The following is a 15,470-nucleotide window of genomic DNA, read 5'->3' on the forward strand; positions in this document are numbered from 1 at the left end:
ACAACAACATTTTAATAGAATTTAGACAAAAAACAGGCATTTCTGGAGGGGCACTCAGGTATTAATCCAGAAATTAAGGGTCTACTTACTAAGTATTACTTACCTTCCCTAGAGGGTTTGGGTATTCCCATCAAAGATAACATTGTTGCTGAATAATGTTTCAACAGTAAAATTGCCCTGAGGAATTTGTTAAAAAAAATACCCATTGGTTTGCAATTTCAAATAGACATATTTCCTTAGTGTTCAAATTGTCTTCCTTCACTTGACCCTGCACCTCCTCTCACCATTCACAAATGGGCCCCCTGGTGTGTAATGAAGTCCCATAACCATCCCCCTCACTTTAATCAGAGGTTAGTATTAAGGTACCCTGCTTTCACTATATAGTCTATCTTAAAGAGGCCACCCAGGGTAGAGTTAAAACAGTGGTTTTCTTTACCCATTTGCGCATCTCTAACAATCACCAAAAATAGGCATTCTAAAAGGTTGCTTTGTGTGATGACTTCAGGCGGGGTTTTGGTAGATATTGCTACATTATTCCACAGATGGCCCCTTTAACCGCATCGCTGCTGCGGTCATTTTTGCGCTGCGCAGCTTTTTTTACAAAAGCCGCGTTACATGACGAGCTCAGCTTGTCATCCGCACACGCCCCCGTGGCGGATGACGAGCTGAGCTCGTCATCAGCATCGAAGGGGTTAATAGAATAAAATGACAACGTTGTCTCCCTTCTATTCCTTCTGCACATGATAAGCTTCTTTACTGTGTGAGTCGTACAGTGAATCTATATAACGACAGTGCTGCCGATAGACATTTTACACATGGTTACCGGTTATGGATAACATGAGGTTACAGGTCTGTTCATCCTCCTTGCAGACCAAAGAGAACAATGTCACTTTACAGATAGTCATGTCTGGCTGGGCCTCGGCTTACACCACTGACTGCGGTTGCACCTGAGAGTAAATAGAGAAGGAGAGAATGAAAAAAGAGAAAGATGAAGAGGGTCAGGCAAGAGAAAGATAAGGGTGGAGAAAAACGAACAGGACAGGATGGACAGAGAGAGAGAGAGAAAGGGGAGGGCACGGAAAAGCGGGTGGAGAGAGAGCTCAAGCTTCCCCTTCCCCAAGTCACACATCTTGACCAGGTAATTTCTTTGCATGCTGGGATTTGTAGTCCTGATCATCCCATTTAAATTCAGAACGTTAAGTCCCAAATTGCGAAGAAAAAACAACTGGATAAGCTGCTCCCACATGAACCTGGGCACCATGAGAGCTCTGTAGATAGTCACAGTGAATAGACCGAAAAAATTACAGAAAGAGAAATGTTAGAGTATTGTTTGTACTGGTATTGATTGCCACATGCTCATTGGGTCAAAAAACAACACACAATGCCTCACTAAACATAGTATGAGGTGTAAAGGAAACCTATATAGACGTCACTAGATATGATGAATGTGTTTGGGTGCCACGAGTGTCAGCAACGTGTGTTGGACTTCAAGCCGGAAAGATGGCTCAGTGAGTTAAGCACTCAATGCGGATATTTAGTCATGCCTTTTTATCCTGGCAAGCCTAACTATGTTGAGTTCCTTCAAAGTTAGATACATTGATTACCACCATTACCTATTAGTAGACCCTCCTATTTGGAGGGGTTAGAAACAGAAACTTTGCATATGAAACACTATATCAAAAACAATATGAGAAGTCATGGCACAATGAATAGCAGTGTTATAGGCATAGCAGTGATAGAAGAGCGTGTCCAGAGGAAGAGCGGCCCTGACAAATAAGCACTCCTGGCACCAGAGTAGCTCGGGTTTGAAATCACTCTGCACAAATGTGCAATCCTGGCTCAAGAACACCAAGGACGAAAAGCTACCTTCGGCTGAAGAAAATCACTGGTATAAAAGCACACCCTAGCAGGAGAGGAGCTCTGGCACAAAAGTCCTGTATTTGAAACCTGTCAGACATGGTTGTTAGGTGCTATAACAAAAATCCACCCAAATGGATGCATGTATGACAGAGCCCTTCTTGGGAGCATTAAAGAAGGTTTACAGTAATCTGTCTGCAGAAGAGGTTCTCAAAATGTGCCTGGAACTCCTTCAAGTAGAGTACACACCAGAAGCACGTCAGTTGCAGCAGGAGCTATCTATCTATCTATCTATCTATCTATCTATCTATCTATCTATCTATCTATCTATCTATCTATCTATCTATCTATCTATCTATCTATCTATCTATCTATCTATCTATCTATCTATCTATCTCTCTATCTATCTATCTATCTCTCTATCTATCTCTCTATCTATCTATCTATCTATCTATCTATCTATCTATCTATCTATCTATCTATCTATCTATCTACCTACCTACCTATCTATTTGTCTGTTGTGTGCGTGTGCTTAGAGAGCAAGCGAGCGAGAGAATGAAATCAATTCTAATGTAATTTAAAGGTCTAATTATTTAAATCGGTGGCACAGGGTATGAGTATAGGAAGATTGCTTGACTTCTGTAAATTAGTTGACTCGTGCATTTATTAAGTGCATTTTACTCAAGCAGTGATGAATAATGTATATAATATATATAGTATACACTGATAAAGACATATCTAAACTCTATACAGTATTTGAAAGGGCTTAAGAAAAATGTTGAGAATAATGAGCAAGGCTACGAACAATTGATTACTATTTATTGATCAGCAAAATCTGACTAAGGAAGTGAAACTAAATGGGGTGTATACTGTCCTGCAGCAGGTGGAAGAGTGTCCCTACCAATTCTCAAGAGTTCCAGATAGAGGAACAGTAAGAGTATTGGGACTTGTAGGCTCCGAATTAAACAGATGTGGATTCTGCTTATAACAGAAAGAAACACATTGTTATCTTAGCAAGTTGTGGGTACCAGATATCAAACAGAATACAGGAGGAAAGAAAAACAGATGGAAGATATTGCCCAGTTATCATTAAGGAGGCTGGAATTTATCACTGAGAAAACTTCATTAACCACATGGCTGCTAGGCGTTTTCCCGTCCTGCGCTGAAGAACCAAAATTACCATTATTGGTGACGAGCTGGCCTTGTCATCCGCGCACGGCAGGTAAGCGCCATGACGAGCCCAGCTCGTCATTAGCTACGAAGGGGTTAAGGGATGCTGGGATTAGTGCATTTCTTCTTATAAACATGTTGTATCGATGAAGTAGGGAACGCAGCAAAAAAAGCAATACACAGAATACTTCATTTAGTTTTTTACGAAGGTATAAGACCACGCAGCAGGACACATTTTATTAATTTTCATGTAAACATAGGAACACCGGTTATTATATACATATCGTGGACATTTAACAGAAGGGAACACATTTTCAACAATGGTTGGGCTTTGTAAGACATTGGGTTACCGGCTGAGGAGGTGAAACGCTACTAAAGCAGCAACCATAATCCTTGTCAGGGAGAAGTCACAAACAACCCCCAAATTAACCTGTGCTTAACCATCTGGTAGCTTGGCACAAAAGCAGTCAATTTTAACTTAAAGGCAACGTGTAAAGTTTTTATGCAACACTTCAAAAAGTAGTAAAGTGAAATTTCAAAACAAGGACATTTCCAACAACAAAATAGAAAAATATAGTATGTTTTTTATAAATAACTCAACACTGAAATAACAAAAATCCAAACAGTAGAACCAGAGATATGCAATTTTAAAGATTTAAGTGAAAACAGCACCAAAAGAGATGCAGAGTCCCGTGTTGGGGATGCGTCATGCAGGTGTGGTTCCGGGAGCTGCAAAGTGTGATGTAATGTCCTTGTGTTGAGATGCCTTGCCCTGCGGCGATTCCGATGGGCTGCATTGGAAGAGGCAATGTCCTTACGTGGAGATGCATTCCACAGTGGCAGGACCGATGGGCTGCAGTGGGTGATGTGAAGTCTTGGCTTCAGGGAAATCTGCGCAATAGAGGCAATGCATTGGTTCCGAGGGTGATGCACCAGAGAGCAACAAAGGCAATACACTGATTCTGCAGGAGATGTGCCGCGCTGTGAAGGAGATTTGTCGGTTCTGCTGAATTCACAGATGGGCTAGCAGAGCACTTTCTGGCATACTTCCAAGGGTCCAGTACTGTGGTGGCACCTCTTGAGATGGCAGGGTCCAAGTGCTGGATTAAAGGTTGTTGGAATCCTGTTCCCTTCCTGAGGCCTCTGATCAAGAGGCCAGCAAACTAGCCCTTGGAGTCACTCTGGGGTCCAGGGTTTAGAAGTGCAGGTCCATTCCTTCTCACCCAGGCAAGAAGTCAGCAGGTCAGCATAGTAGAGCAGCAGACCTTCCGGGAAGCTGTCTAGCAGAGTGGCAGTCCTTACAGCAGCACAGAAGTCCTTCTTCCTGACAGAGTCGACAGGTCCAAAAGTGTACTGAAGTGTTAGGTGTGAAGCTCCAATATTTACACCAGGTGCCCACTTTGAAGCCTAGAAAGCTTCTAGAGGTTTCAGTGCTGCAGGCCCACTATTAGTATTTAATTTACAGACCCTGGGCACATTTAGTACCACTTTACTAGGGTCTTGCATATAAATTAAATGTGCCATTTGGGTAGTAAGCCAATACAACTATTCTTAAAGGAGAGAGAGAGCCCAATAACTTTTGGACTTTGTTAGCAGTGGTAAAGTGTGCTGAGTCCTAAAAGCCCACAAAAACGAGTTTAAAAAACAGGAGGGTGAAGGCAAAAAGTCTGGGTATGACCCTGCAGAAAAGGCCAAAGAAACATATATTTAAGCAGGAATGGATAGAACAAGGGACAGTTACATTTAGTCTTTCAAGTAATAGCAGATTACTAAAAGATCCTCCACTGTCAACACAGGTGTACTTGAAACAGTTACAGGAGTGTGACCAAAGATTCGGTTGTGGAAGAGGCCTCTGTATGGTAGAAGGCGTCCCACACTAAAGTACAGAAATACACATCAGCAGCAGCCACCATCCATGTTTTGATCAGAAGTACATTGCCACCAGCGATAGGTGTGACTGCTTCTGATCATTCAAATCCAGAGTCAAGCATAAGGGCAATTGCCTCCCTCCACTTAATACACTGCAAAGCCACTTTCTAGAATGAGGGAGAATGCTAAATTCACTAATTGCCACATTCGCAATCATTTATTCCTTAGAGATGTTGACAGTTAACATTATTTTCTAGCCCTTCTCTGTATTGTCCTAAGTTTCCCAGCCAGCGTATTTGTTGATCGCAGGTTATATTTGATCAAGGTATTCTTATGTATATGTATTTCTTTACAGTTTTTGGTGAATGAGGTCATGCCACTTTAGTCTTTGGAAGGCTTTGGAGTCTAAAAATAAAATGACATCCTTGTTCAAGACCGTACTTGTAATGATGTGTAAATTACATCATAATGTTAGTTCTAAAAGGAATGTTAGGACTGAAGGAATGCACAGGGGACATTCAATAGATGCACTGAGATGCATGTGGATGCTGATTTACAAGCTCCATTAAAATATATTATTAATTCATATTTACTGTGTTTTTCTTACTATTTTACAATGGCAAATATTTTCAGAAAAGGGGATGAGACCAGATCCAATCAAAATAATAGCGTTGAATGCAATGCAAAGACCAAAAGATGTAGCAGAACTGAGGTCTTTTCTTGGAATGGCAAGTTACTGCGCAAGATATATAAAAGATGTTGCAACCATTGGTTCATCTCTAAGAGAATTAACAAAGAAAGGAAAACAAATTCAATGGAATATTGACTTTGAACAAGCATTTGAAAAAATAAAGTTGGAAATAACAAATGCTGCAAATTTAAAATATTTTGACCCACATCTATGTACAGAATTAATAGTGGATGCCAGTCCTGTAGGTTTAGGTGAAATATTAGTACAACATAAATCAGGAAGAGAAACTCCAAGATATGTAGTCTCACATGACAGAAAAAGCTTATTTGAAATAGAACAAAGATATTCGTAACCTGAGAAAGAAAGTTTAGTCGTTGTTTGGGCATGTGAACATTTTCATGATTTTGTTTATGGAAAATCATTTGTCATCACTGATCATCAGGCACTAGTTTCTATTTTTGGAAATCCTAAAACAAAAATGCCACGAGGATTGAAAGATGGGGAATGAGACTCATGGATTATGATTTAAAAATTATTCGTAAACCAGGAAAAGAACATAATCCAGCGAATTATTTATCCAGGCATCCATCTAAAGCAGTAGATGAGCAACAGCTAGAGGTGGAAGAATACATACATTTTATAGTAAGATCAGCAGTACCAGGAATTGTTAAAGAAAGTGAATTAATTGAGGAAACAGAAAAAGATAATACTCTTCAAGAAGTAAAGAAAATCTTACATGAAAATAAGTGGAGATTGATAACTAATGGAAGTCAATTTCAAAGAAATGTCAAGAAAAATGATATACTAGCATTTAAAAACATAAGTTCAGAACTATCTGTAACCTCGTCAGGAATACTACTCAGAGGAACCAAAATAACAATACCAGAGAGTCTTCAACGTTGTGTGATTTATTTGGCTCACGAAGGTCATTGTGGTGTCTAAGCAACAAAACATTTTGTTAAGAGAAAAGTTATGGTTTCCAAGGCTGGATAAACAAGTAGAAGAAATTGTTCAATCTTGTTATGACTGCCAATGCACTGTAAAAGAAAAAGGAATTGGAGAATTACATATGTCAGATCTACCAGATGTTGTATGGTCAAATGTAGCAGCAGATTTTTATGGGCCATTAGATTCTGGACATTACTTGCTAGCGGTAGTAGATGAGTATTCTCGTTTTCCAATCGTAAAATCAATATCTTCTACATCCACTTCAACAGTACTTCCAGTATTAGATGAGATATTCTCAACATGGAGAATACCTAATATATTAAAGACAGACAATGGACCACCGTTTAGTGGAGAGGAATTTGGAAAATGTATGAACTATTTAGGAATAATACATAGAAAGGTAACTCCAACGTGGCCTAGAGCAAATGGAATGGTAGAAAGATTGATGGCAACGATTAAAAAAGCAGTGCAAAGAGGTAAACTGTCACAAATTTCAACAAATCAAGCGTTATGTCAAATTTTAACAGACTATGGAAATACTCCTCATCCATCAACTGGAAAGCGCCCTTCAGATTTAATGTTTGGGCAATCAAGGCCAACTCGTTTACCACAGTTACCCTCAATTGCTCCAAAACTACACAACAAAGTACTAGAAAAGACAAACAAGCAAAGGAAAAAATGAAATACTACAGAGAAAAAGGAAAATCCTACTAAAGTCAAGAATGTCAAGTTGGTGACCTAGTGTTGGTTCGGCAACAACAAGTAAAAAAATCACAAACCAGATTTCACCCTACACCTTTGGAAATTACAAGACTATGTGTTACAGCAATGACTGCAGGAAATGATAACAGAACAATAACAAGAAATAAATCTTTCTTTAGAAAAATTGCACCAAATACTGAACAAAGAATTATACAATCAAATGATCAACAAGATGAATGGATACAGAGAAAATCAGAAAGAATTTCAAAAAGACCAGAAAGACTAATTGAACAATATTGATTTATTTATTTTATTTATGTTGTTCATTTTATTTACTTTTTTAGGGGGAGAGGGGAGAATGTAATGATGTGTAAATAACATCATAATGTTAGTTCTAAAAGGAATGTTAGGACTGAAGGAATGCATAGGGGACATTCAATAGATGCACTGAGATGAATGTGGATGCTGATTTACAAGCTCAATTAAAAGATATTATTAATTCATATTTACTGTGTTTGGATGACTACAGTACACAGATAGTAGACCAATTAAGTCAAGCTGAAAATAGGGGAAAATAAGCTATGATTCAAAATAATCACATGCAATAAAATAGGAAGGGACAAGTTCAGATTGGAAGGCATCATGAAATAAATAATATGGGAACAAACAAAGCAACCGGTAGTGAGTGTTAGGTTAGGTACAACAGCATTTGTGATTACAAATACCATTCTTCAAACCAGTGCTTAATTTATAAGAGTATGAGTGCTGGTGCATAACGCTCTCCTCAGAAGACCTCTTTTATCCACTACCAGACACTCTCAGCCGCTTTTCTCACTTGTGCATGTTCCTGTTTTCTCCTTTTATGAAGGTTTTTCTCTTCTTCCTTATTTCTGTTTTGACTGTTTCCCCTCTCTTGCTCTCGGAGACGTTTCTGATGCAGAAAAATCAGTGCCAGTCCCCTACAATGAGTGCCGGTGGCCCACTCCGGCTGAAATTAAGCACGACTTGGAATCTATTACAGGCTAAAGCAAGATTTAGCTTTTCCCAACTCATTCAATGTTACTTCACGGACAGGACATTCAATTAAACGGGCAGTGGCTACATTAGAATCCCGGAAAACATTGAGTAATATCTCTGTGCATGAGTACATGTGACCAATGACTAATAGGCAATGTTCTGCATTTTGCAGAAGGAAAATTGCTACAATATTTAGAGTTGTGGTTTTAAAATTAAATTATTTCTGTCTCTGTGATGAGCTTATTCAACGTTTCCCAGCACTGGTTAGGGCTGGTAAAATATAAGGTGATTATATACCGTATATTCCATGTTACCTGTTTCGCTATTGCCTAGTTAAATTGTCAAGACCTTTGTCACTAACCTAGTGGTGTAGTGATTATGTAGAAAATGATACATAGCTTCTGCACTTTTTTCTTGAGAAAATACAATTCTTCTCTTGTATGAAAGTGCCACCTTAATAAAACTGGAAGGAATGCAATTTTAGAATCAATACTCTGGTAAGGAATGGACCTACAGACTTTGGGCATTTTCTTTTCCCTGTGCTCTTTCACTAGAAATGCAGTTTCTATTGCTGCCATTTTGATAGTCATGAGCTGCTAGTTATTCAGTTGCATGCCGCTGCAGTGTCTGTAGTGACACTGCTCAGATGTGTAGCTAATTCCTTTAACCAATGTGTTAGATCCAGGCATTACAGCCACGGGCATTAGTTTGGGGGTCAAGTGGGAGAGACCAGACTCACATTAGGAAGAGGTGTGTTGGAGCCTTGCTATTAAAAATGGCACTGGTAACCATTTTTGAAAACTGCACATGGAGAAGAAAATTCTGTAGGACCACAAAAAAGATGTGCTTACATTTTATTAGGATTTTACATTCAAAACACACACATTATTCAAAGGTGTTGCCCTTTAAGGACTAGATGGTACTGTTGTCATTCTACACAGTATAATAGTAAGCCAAATTGAAAAAAAAACATAAACATTCAGTACATTTTACAAATTAATTGATGCTATCTGCTGCCACAAAATGGCTGGTTTGTCCAAAAACAATAATCAGTTGATCTAACATTAGAAGGCTTTTGTAATTATTCAATACAAGTATAACTTCAATATGGCTAATGTACCTTGTATTAGAAATGACACACAGTATTTAGCAGACCACCAATGAATACATACTGTCAATCTACTGCTGGTCTCCAAGAATTATGGGGTCGATTAGGATCGCGGATTTTCCGCATCCTCCGGGCCGGCGGAAGCCACCGCCGGCCCTGAGGATGCGGAAAATCCGCTGCGGACCCACCAAAGACCCACCGCCGCATTAGGATGGCTGGTGGGTCTTGGTTTCAGTCCGCCGCTTTATCACCGTGGTCGGCTTACAACAGTGGCAGAAAAGCTCTAATATGGTGGCGGTGTCTCTCAGACACCGCCAGACATATTAGGATGATTCAGAAAAGGGGGTGGTGATGAACAGACATATTAGGATGGCTTTCCAGACATGCTTTTCCACGGCGGGTTCTCCGCCGTGGAAAAGCATACGGATCTTCACTTCGGGGGCCTGTTGCGGGCCCCCTGGGTGAAGGGGTGTGGGGGGGTGCACATGGGGGGTACCTATGGTACCCCCCTGCATTTACATGCAGAAAGCGGCAGGCACCGCGCAGTGCCTGCCGCTTTCTGCATGTAAATGCAATGCTTGCGTTTTTAACATTGCGGCGGGTGCAGCTTGAAGCCGCACCCGCCGCAATGTTAAAAATAGCGGATGTGACCGCCAGGGTGGCGGTCACATCCGAATTGCACAGGAGGGAACGCCGCAGCACATGCGGACTTTCCCTCCTACTGGGCTCGCGGACGGACGCAAGTCCGTTCGCGATCGTAATGTGCCCCTCAGTGAGTACAGTTATTTTCCATGTGCATGTTGATGTAAAAAATATGAATTATGTATTCATTGTAAAATAGAAATATATGTTTTTTTCAGCATTTCTAAATAAAGATTAACTGAGGTGATGTAGTAGCCCTGATTAGTTTCCAAAGAATGAATGTAAGTGTGTTATCTGGAGGCATCCTCATAAGAAAAAAGAAACAGTGCCCAGCCTATTCGGCTAAAATACTAAACAATACTTGGCCCAACACTAAATGAAATAGTAGCTATGATGTTAAAAATGATTCAGAAAAGGGGGTGGTGATGAACAGAGTGTCTGAATTAAGCAGACCACTCTTACCCAGTCCAAAGATCAGGGCTTGATCCATCACCGTTTTTTAGCTCACTGCACCATCCCAGCTCAGAACCTGGCTACATGCAAATTAGTCTGTTCCTGTCCCAGTGCATGATGGGAACAGGGCAAACCAAACTACCAAGCCAATTCTTATACTGGGAAGGAAACAAGCTACCGGGGACCGGTTTCTGGCATTTCAGCCGTCGTCGGCCCGGCTTGCTTGAATACTGATGGTGCAATGAGCAAGGGACTCACATCTGAGTATGCCCTTCCACGCTTATGGTGGACAAATGATTCAGAAAAGGGGGTGGTGATGAACAGAGTGTCTGAATTAAGCAGACCACTCTTACCCAGTCCAATGTTCCCATGATGCACTGGGCCAGGGACAGACTAATTTGCATATAGCCAGGTTCTGAGCTGGGATGGTGCAGTGAGCTAAATAACGGTGATGGATCAAGCCCTGATCTTTGGACTGGGTAAGAGTGGTCTGCTTAATTCAGACACTCTGTTCATCACCACCCCCTTTTCTGAATCGTTTTTGGCCACTATAGGTGTGGCAGGGTATATACTCAGACATGAGTCCCTTGCTCACTGCACCATCAGGATTCAAGCAAGCCGGGCCGACGACGGCTGAAATGCCAGAAACCGGTCCCCGGAAGCTTGTCTCCTTTCTGGTGAAGAATTGGCTTGGTAGTTTGGTCTGCCCTGTTCCCATGATGCACTGGGCCAGGGACAGACTAATTTGCATATAGCCAGGTTCTGAGCTGGGACGGTGCAGTGAGCTAAATAACGGTGATGGATCAAGCCCTGATCTTTGGACTGGGTAAGAGTGGTCTGCTTAATTCAGACACTCTGTTCATCACCACCCCCTTTTCTGAATCGTTTTTGGCCACTATAGGTGTGGCAGGGTATATACTCAGACATGAGTCCCTTGCTCACTGCACCATCAGGATTCAAGCAAGCCGGGCCGACGACAGCTGAAATGCCAGAAACCGGTCCCCGGAAGCTTGTCTCCTTTCTGGTGAAGAATTGGCTTGGTAGTTTGGTCTGCTCTGTTCCCATGATGCACTGGTCTAGGGACAGACTAATTTGCATATAGCCAGGTTCTGAGCTGGGATGGTGCAGTGAGCTAAATAACGGTGATGGATCAAGCCCTGATCTTTGGACTGGGTAAGAGTGGTCTGCTTAATTCAGACACTCTGTTCATCACCACCCCCTTTTCTGAATTGTTTTTGGCCACTATAGGTGTGGCAAGGTATACTCAGACATGAGTCCCTTGCTCACTGCACCATCAGGATTCAAGCAAGCCGGGCCGACGACGGCTGAAATGCCAGAAACCGGTCCCCTGAAGCTTGTCTCCTTTCTGGTGAAGAATTGGCTTGGTAGTTTGGTCTGCCCTGTTCCCATGATGCACTGGGCCAGGGACAGACTAATTTGCATATAGCCAGGTTCTGAGCTGGGATGGTGCAGTGAGCTAAATAACGGTGATGGATCAAGCCCTGATCTTTGGACTGGGTAAGAGTGGTCTGCTTAATTCAGACACTCTGTTCATCACCACCCCTTTTCTGAATCGTTTTTGGCCACTATAGGTGTGGCAGGGTATACTCAGACATGAGTCCCTTGCTCACTGCACCATAAGGATTCAAGCAAGCCGGGCCGACGACGGCTGAAATGCCAGAAACCGGTCCCCGGAAGCTTGTCTCCTTTCTGTTGAAGAATTGGCTTGGTAGTTTGGTCTGCCCTGTTCCCATGATGCACTGGGCCAGGGACAGACTAATTTGCATATAGCCAGGTTCTGAGCTGGGTTGGTGCAGTGAGCTAAATAACGGTGATGGATCAAGCCCTGATCTTTGGACTGGGTAAGAGTGGTCTGCTTAATTCAGACACTCTGTTCATCACCACCCCCTTTTCTGAATCGATGATGTTAAAAATAGCAAATCTATAATTTTCCATTGCAGATTACATTTCTATTAATTTTTTTAACAGCTGTATATAGTGATCCTGCACCGGGTGGTTATTAGGATGGTTTTCTCATAATTCACATGGCAGCTAAGCTACCATTATATTAGCCTGGTATACAGGACAATAATATTTACAAATCTATGGCGACCAAATAGTTAAAAGCATATTGAATTACACCTAAGAAACATAAATGAAAAATAATAAACATAAAATAGTGTCTATTATGTGTGGCGTTGGGGTTCTTAAGAACCTTCAAATAGGCATTTTGCTATATTTCAAAACCCATAGATAGCCTTTATGAATCTCTGATAACCACACAAATACCATGTACTTGAAAAAAGACAGTGAAACATAAAGTAATGTCTAACGAAGTGCGTCAGCACTGAATAGCTACATCAATGTTCAGAAATAACCTTTTCCTAAATAATTTATTAGGATTTAAATAATATTCAGTTCAATACATATTCCAAAAAAGTAGTGCCATAAGAATCATAGCAACATATTGAACAGTAACAGTTTACTTCCAGAAAGAAAAACAAAGTTATAATCACTATATCGGCTGGCGTACAAACATAATGACGCACTTATATGGGTGCTTTCCCACTCTCTCTCTGACTCTCCGTCATTCTCCATTAGTGAATTCCTCATGAATGTTCAAGAGTTTGTCATCTGTCATAACGTGCATTACCAGTGCTTACTTTGTAAAAATACAAGTGGGAGGGGCCTCGTCAGGAGGCCACTGCAGCTTGCACCACACATTGCCCCTGTCTGCGCAGCCAATGATAGTAACAACACAACTACTAACCATCATACTCTTACAAGTGTGACAATTGGACTATTCCAGGCCCCCAAAGCTATAAGAATAGCTTGTACGGCAGGTAATAGTCATTTTAATGTGTACTGAATTAATAATTGACTGTTTTTGAGGTCATCCCAGACAGCGCCATCTTGTGGCACACTACCAGTGCCGCGCACCAGAAACCACCGGCTCGATTTAAGCACTGTGCATTACTAAATTCATTACGTACTAATAATGCAAGGTGTCTTTGTTTTGAAGACCTGGAGAATAATAGTAATCATTTTTTATATACCTATTCAAACCACACCGCTGCCATTTCAAATGTGAAGTGTTGCATGAGATATAATGGTAGTCTGTGGACATTTGATGTTTGCTTTTCTTTTCTAGGAACGTGAAATGGAAACAAAGAAGCAAGCTTTAGAAGAAGAAAAGCGTCGCAGAGAGGACATCGAACAACGTCTGCAAGAAGAGACAAGTCAGAGGCAGAAATTAGTGGAGACAGAAATTAAAATGCGCGAGAGGCAAAGAGCTCAGGTCAGTAAGAAATATTTGAACTTGGTTATGGTGCACCCTGTTTCACGGACACCTCTATCATTACTTTCAAATTGCAACATTTCCTTTTGCTACTCCAGGGGGTAACTTGAAGTAACAGCTCTTTAGCTGTCATCACAGAAAGGTACAGAGAAATGGACTGCCACTCCCAAGTCACAGATGCATACTGTGTGCGAATGTAAAACAACACACTGGTGTAAATACTGTGCTCTACCTAGAAATAGACCTAGCAGAGCATGCTTCAAACTGGGCAGGTAACAAAACATAAACAACCACACTAAACCAGTGACCTTTGATACATTGGAAATGTGGCTGAAAAAGCCAGCCTTTTTTCTGTCCAAAATAAAGCCATCTGATCCAGAGACCTACTGCAAGACTGGATAGAAGAGCAAACCTGACAAACAAAACTCTATGCTGTGTCTTAAGTCTGACACTTTGTTGGTGTTTTCACCCACCAAAATGACAACTTGGGAGCCTAATTATAACCCAGTTTGAGTGGTGTTTGCACTACGTAACGCGGCACATTTGCAGCGCAAACCTTAAGTGAGATTTATGAAGCCACGCAAGGCCACTTTGTGTGGCCCTGAGTGGCTCCATAAATCTGGAGTAAGGCAACGCAGTGGAAATCACTGCGTTGCCTGATCTGCCCTAGGAAAGCATTCAATATGCGTTGCGTGAGTGTTACAATGTGACTTTCATGGTTTTTGACACTTTCCCAGATTTACCATAACTGGTAATCCTGGTAATGGGCAAAAAAGATACGCCTTCCCAGGAGAGGCGTAACGAGGAAAAATATCCAACGGTTGTTTAGGTCTTGCCTGTGACAGGGCGTGCGCTGCTACGCTCTTGCTTGCAAGAGATGTTGTAGACAACAAAAGGCTTGCAGCCCACCCATTGCTTAACATTAATTGGCTTCATTGTCACTCTTATTTGCTGCTTTCTAATTGGCGTGTGTGATGGTTTCACTTCCTCTTCTTCCAACTGGAGTATGGACCAAGTACTGATTGCTTTATCTTAATTGCTGTCCTTCCACTAATCATGCTGTGATTGAGGGACTACTTTTATTTTTTCTTCTTCCCCGTTGTCCTTGTTGAACCTCTTTCCATTTGTAGCTACAGTTTACTATGCCAAACACACTTAAAAAAAAAACTTTCTCCCATGAATTGGATGTTTCTTGTGGTAACAGATGCTATCTGCTTTCATTCTGATAACAGATGTATTTTCACTAAGACACGGGCACACATTTTTTCTTCATGCGATACAATTTTCTGCCAAATGTCATATGTTTTTTTCTTTTTCACACGTGGAGATTAACTGATTTGCTCAGAATCACAGAGGTGTTGAGCGTAGACTTCACAAGCATTGATGAAGCCAATAGATCTTACCTTTGTGACTATTGGCATAACCATTACTTTTTGTTCATGCTATACAACATGGGCATTGCTGACTTTGACAATGATTTGTAGCCAAGCTGTATAGCAGTGTGGCTGCTGTGCAGTATGACTAAAAATAGAAATAATAGGACTATGGTGCAACCAGCGCTAATGCACGTTTAAAAAAAATGTGATTTAGCCCTCTCTGTGTCACAGCGCTTTTTTAAATTAGTTTAGGCCACACTTCAAAGCATCTGTTTTACTGTACAGAATGGCTACACAACATTGCTCTCATAGGCGAGACATATTGACAATGCCAATGAT

General features: G+C 41.1%; 1 protein-coding gene and 1 long non-coding RNA gene across 3 annotated transcripts in view; one reads left to right on the forward strand and one right to left on the reverse strand.

The window, feature by feature from the left end:
- The window catches only part of PHLDB2 (pleckstrin homology like domain family B member 2), a 491,624-nt gene that overhangs the window by 438,132 nt on the left and 38,022 nt on the right, over positions 1 to 15,470 (forward strand). For both annotated transcript variants that reach the window (XM_086934418.1, XM_086934419.1), the window contains one exon: positions 13,609 to 13,755. In XM_086934418.1, coding sequence (XP_086790544.1) covers positions 13,609 to 13,755 — 147 coding nt within the window. The remainder of the gene's footprint in view (positions 1 to 13,608; positions 13,756 to 15,470) is intronic.
- Positions 975 to 5,686, reverse strand: LOC147697747 (uncharacterized). The gene is made up of 3 exons (XR_015299301.1): positions 3,117 to 5,686; positions 2,357 to 2,977; positions 975 to 2,228 (listed from the first exon to the last, which is right to left on the reverse strand). It is a non-coding gene; the product is annotated as an uncharacterized LOC147697747 (long non-coding RNA).

This window comes from Lissotriton vulgaris, chromosome 8 (assembly GCF_964263255.1).
Source record: "Lissotriton vulgaris chromosome 8, aLisVul1.2, whole genome shotgun sequence".
NCBI lineage: Eukaryota > Metazoa > Chordata > Amphibia > Caudata > Salamandridae > Lissotriton > Lissotriton vulgaris.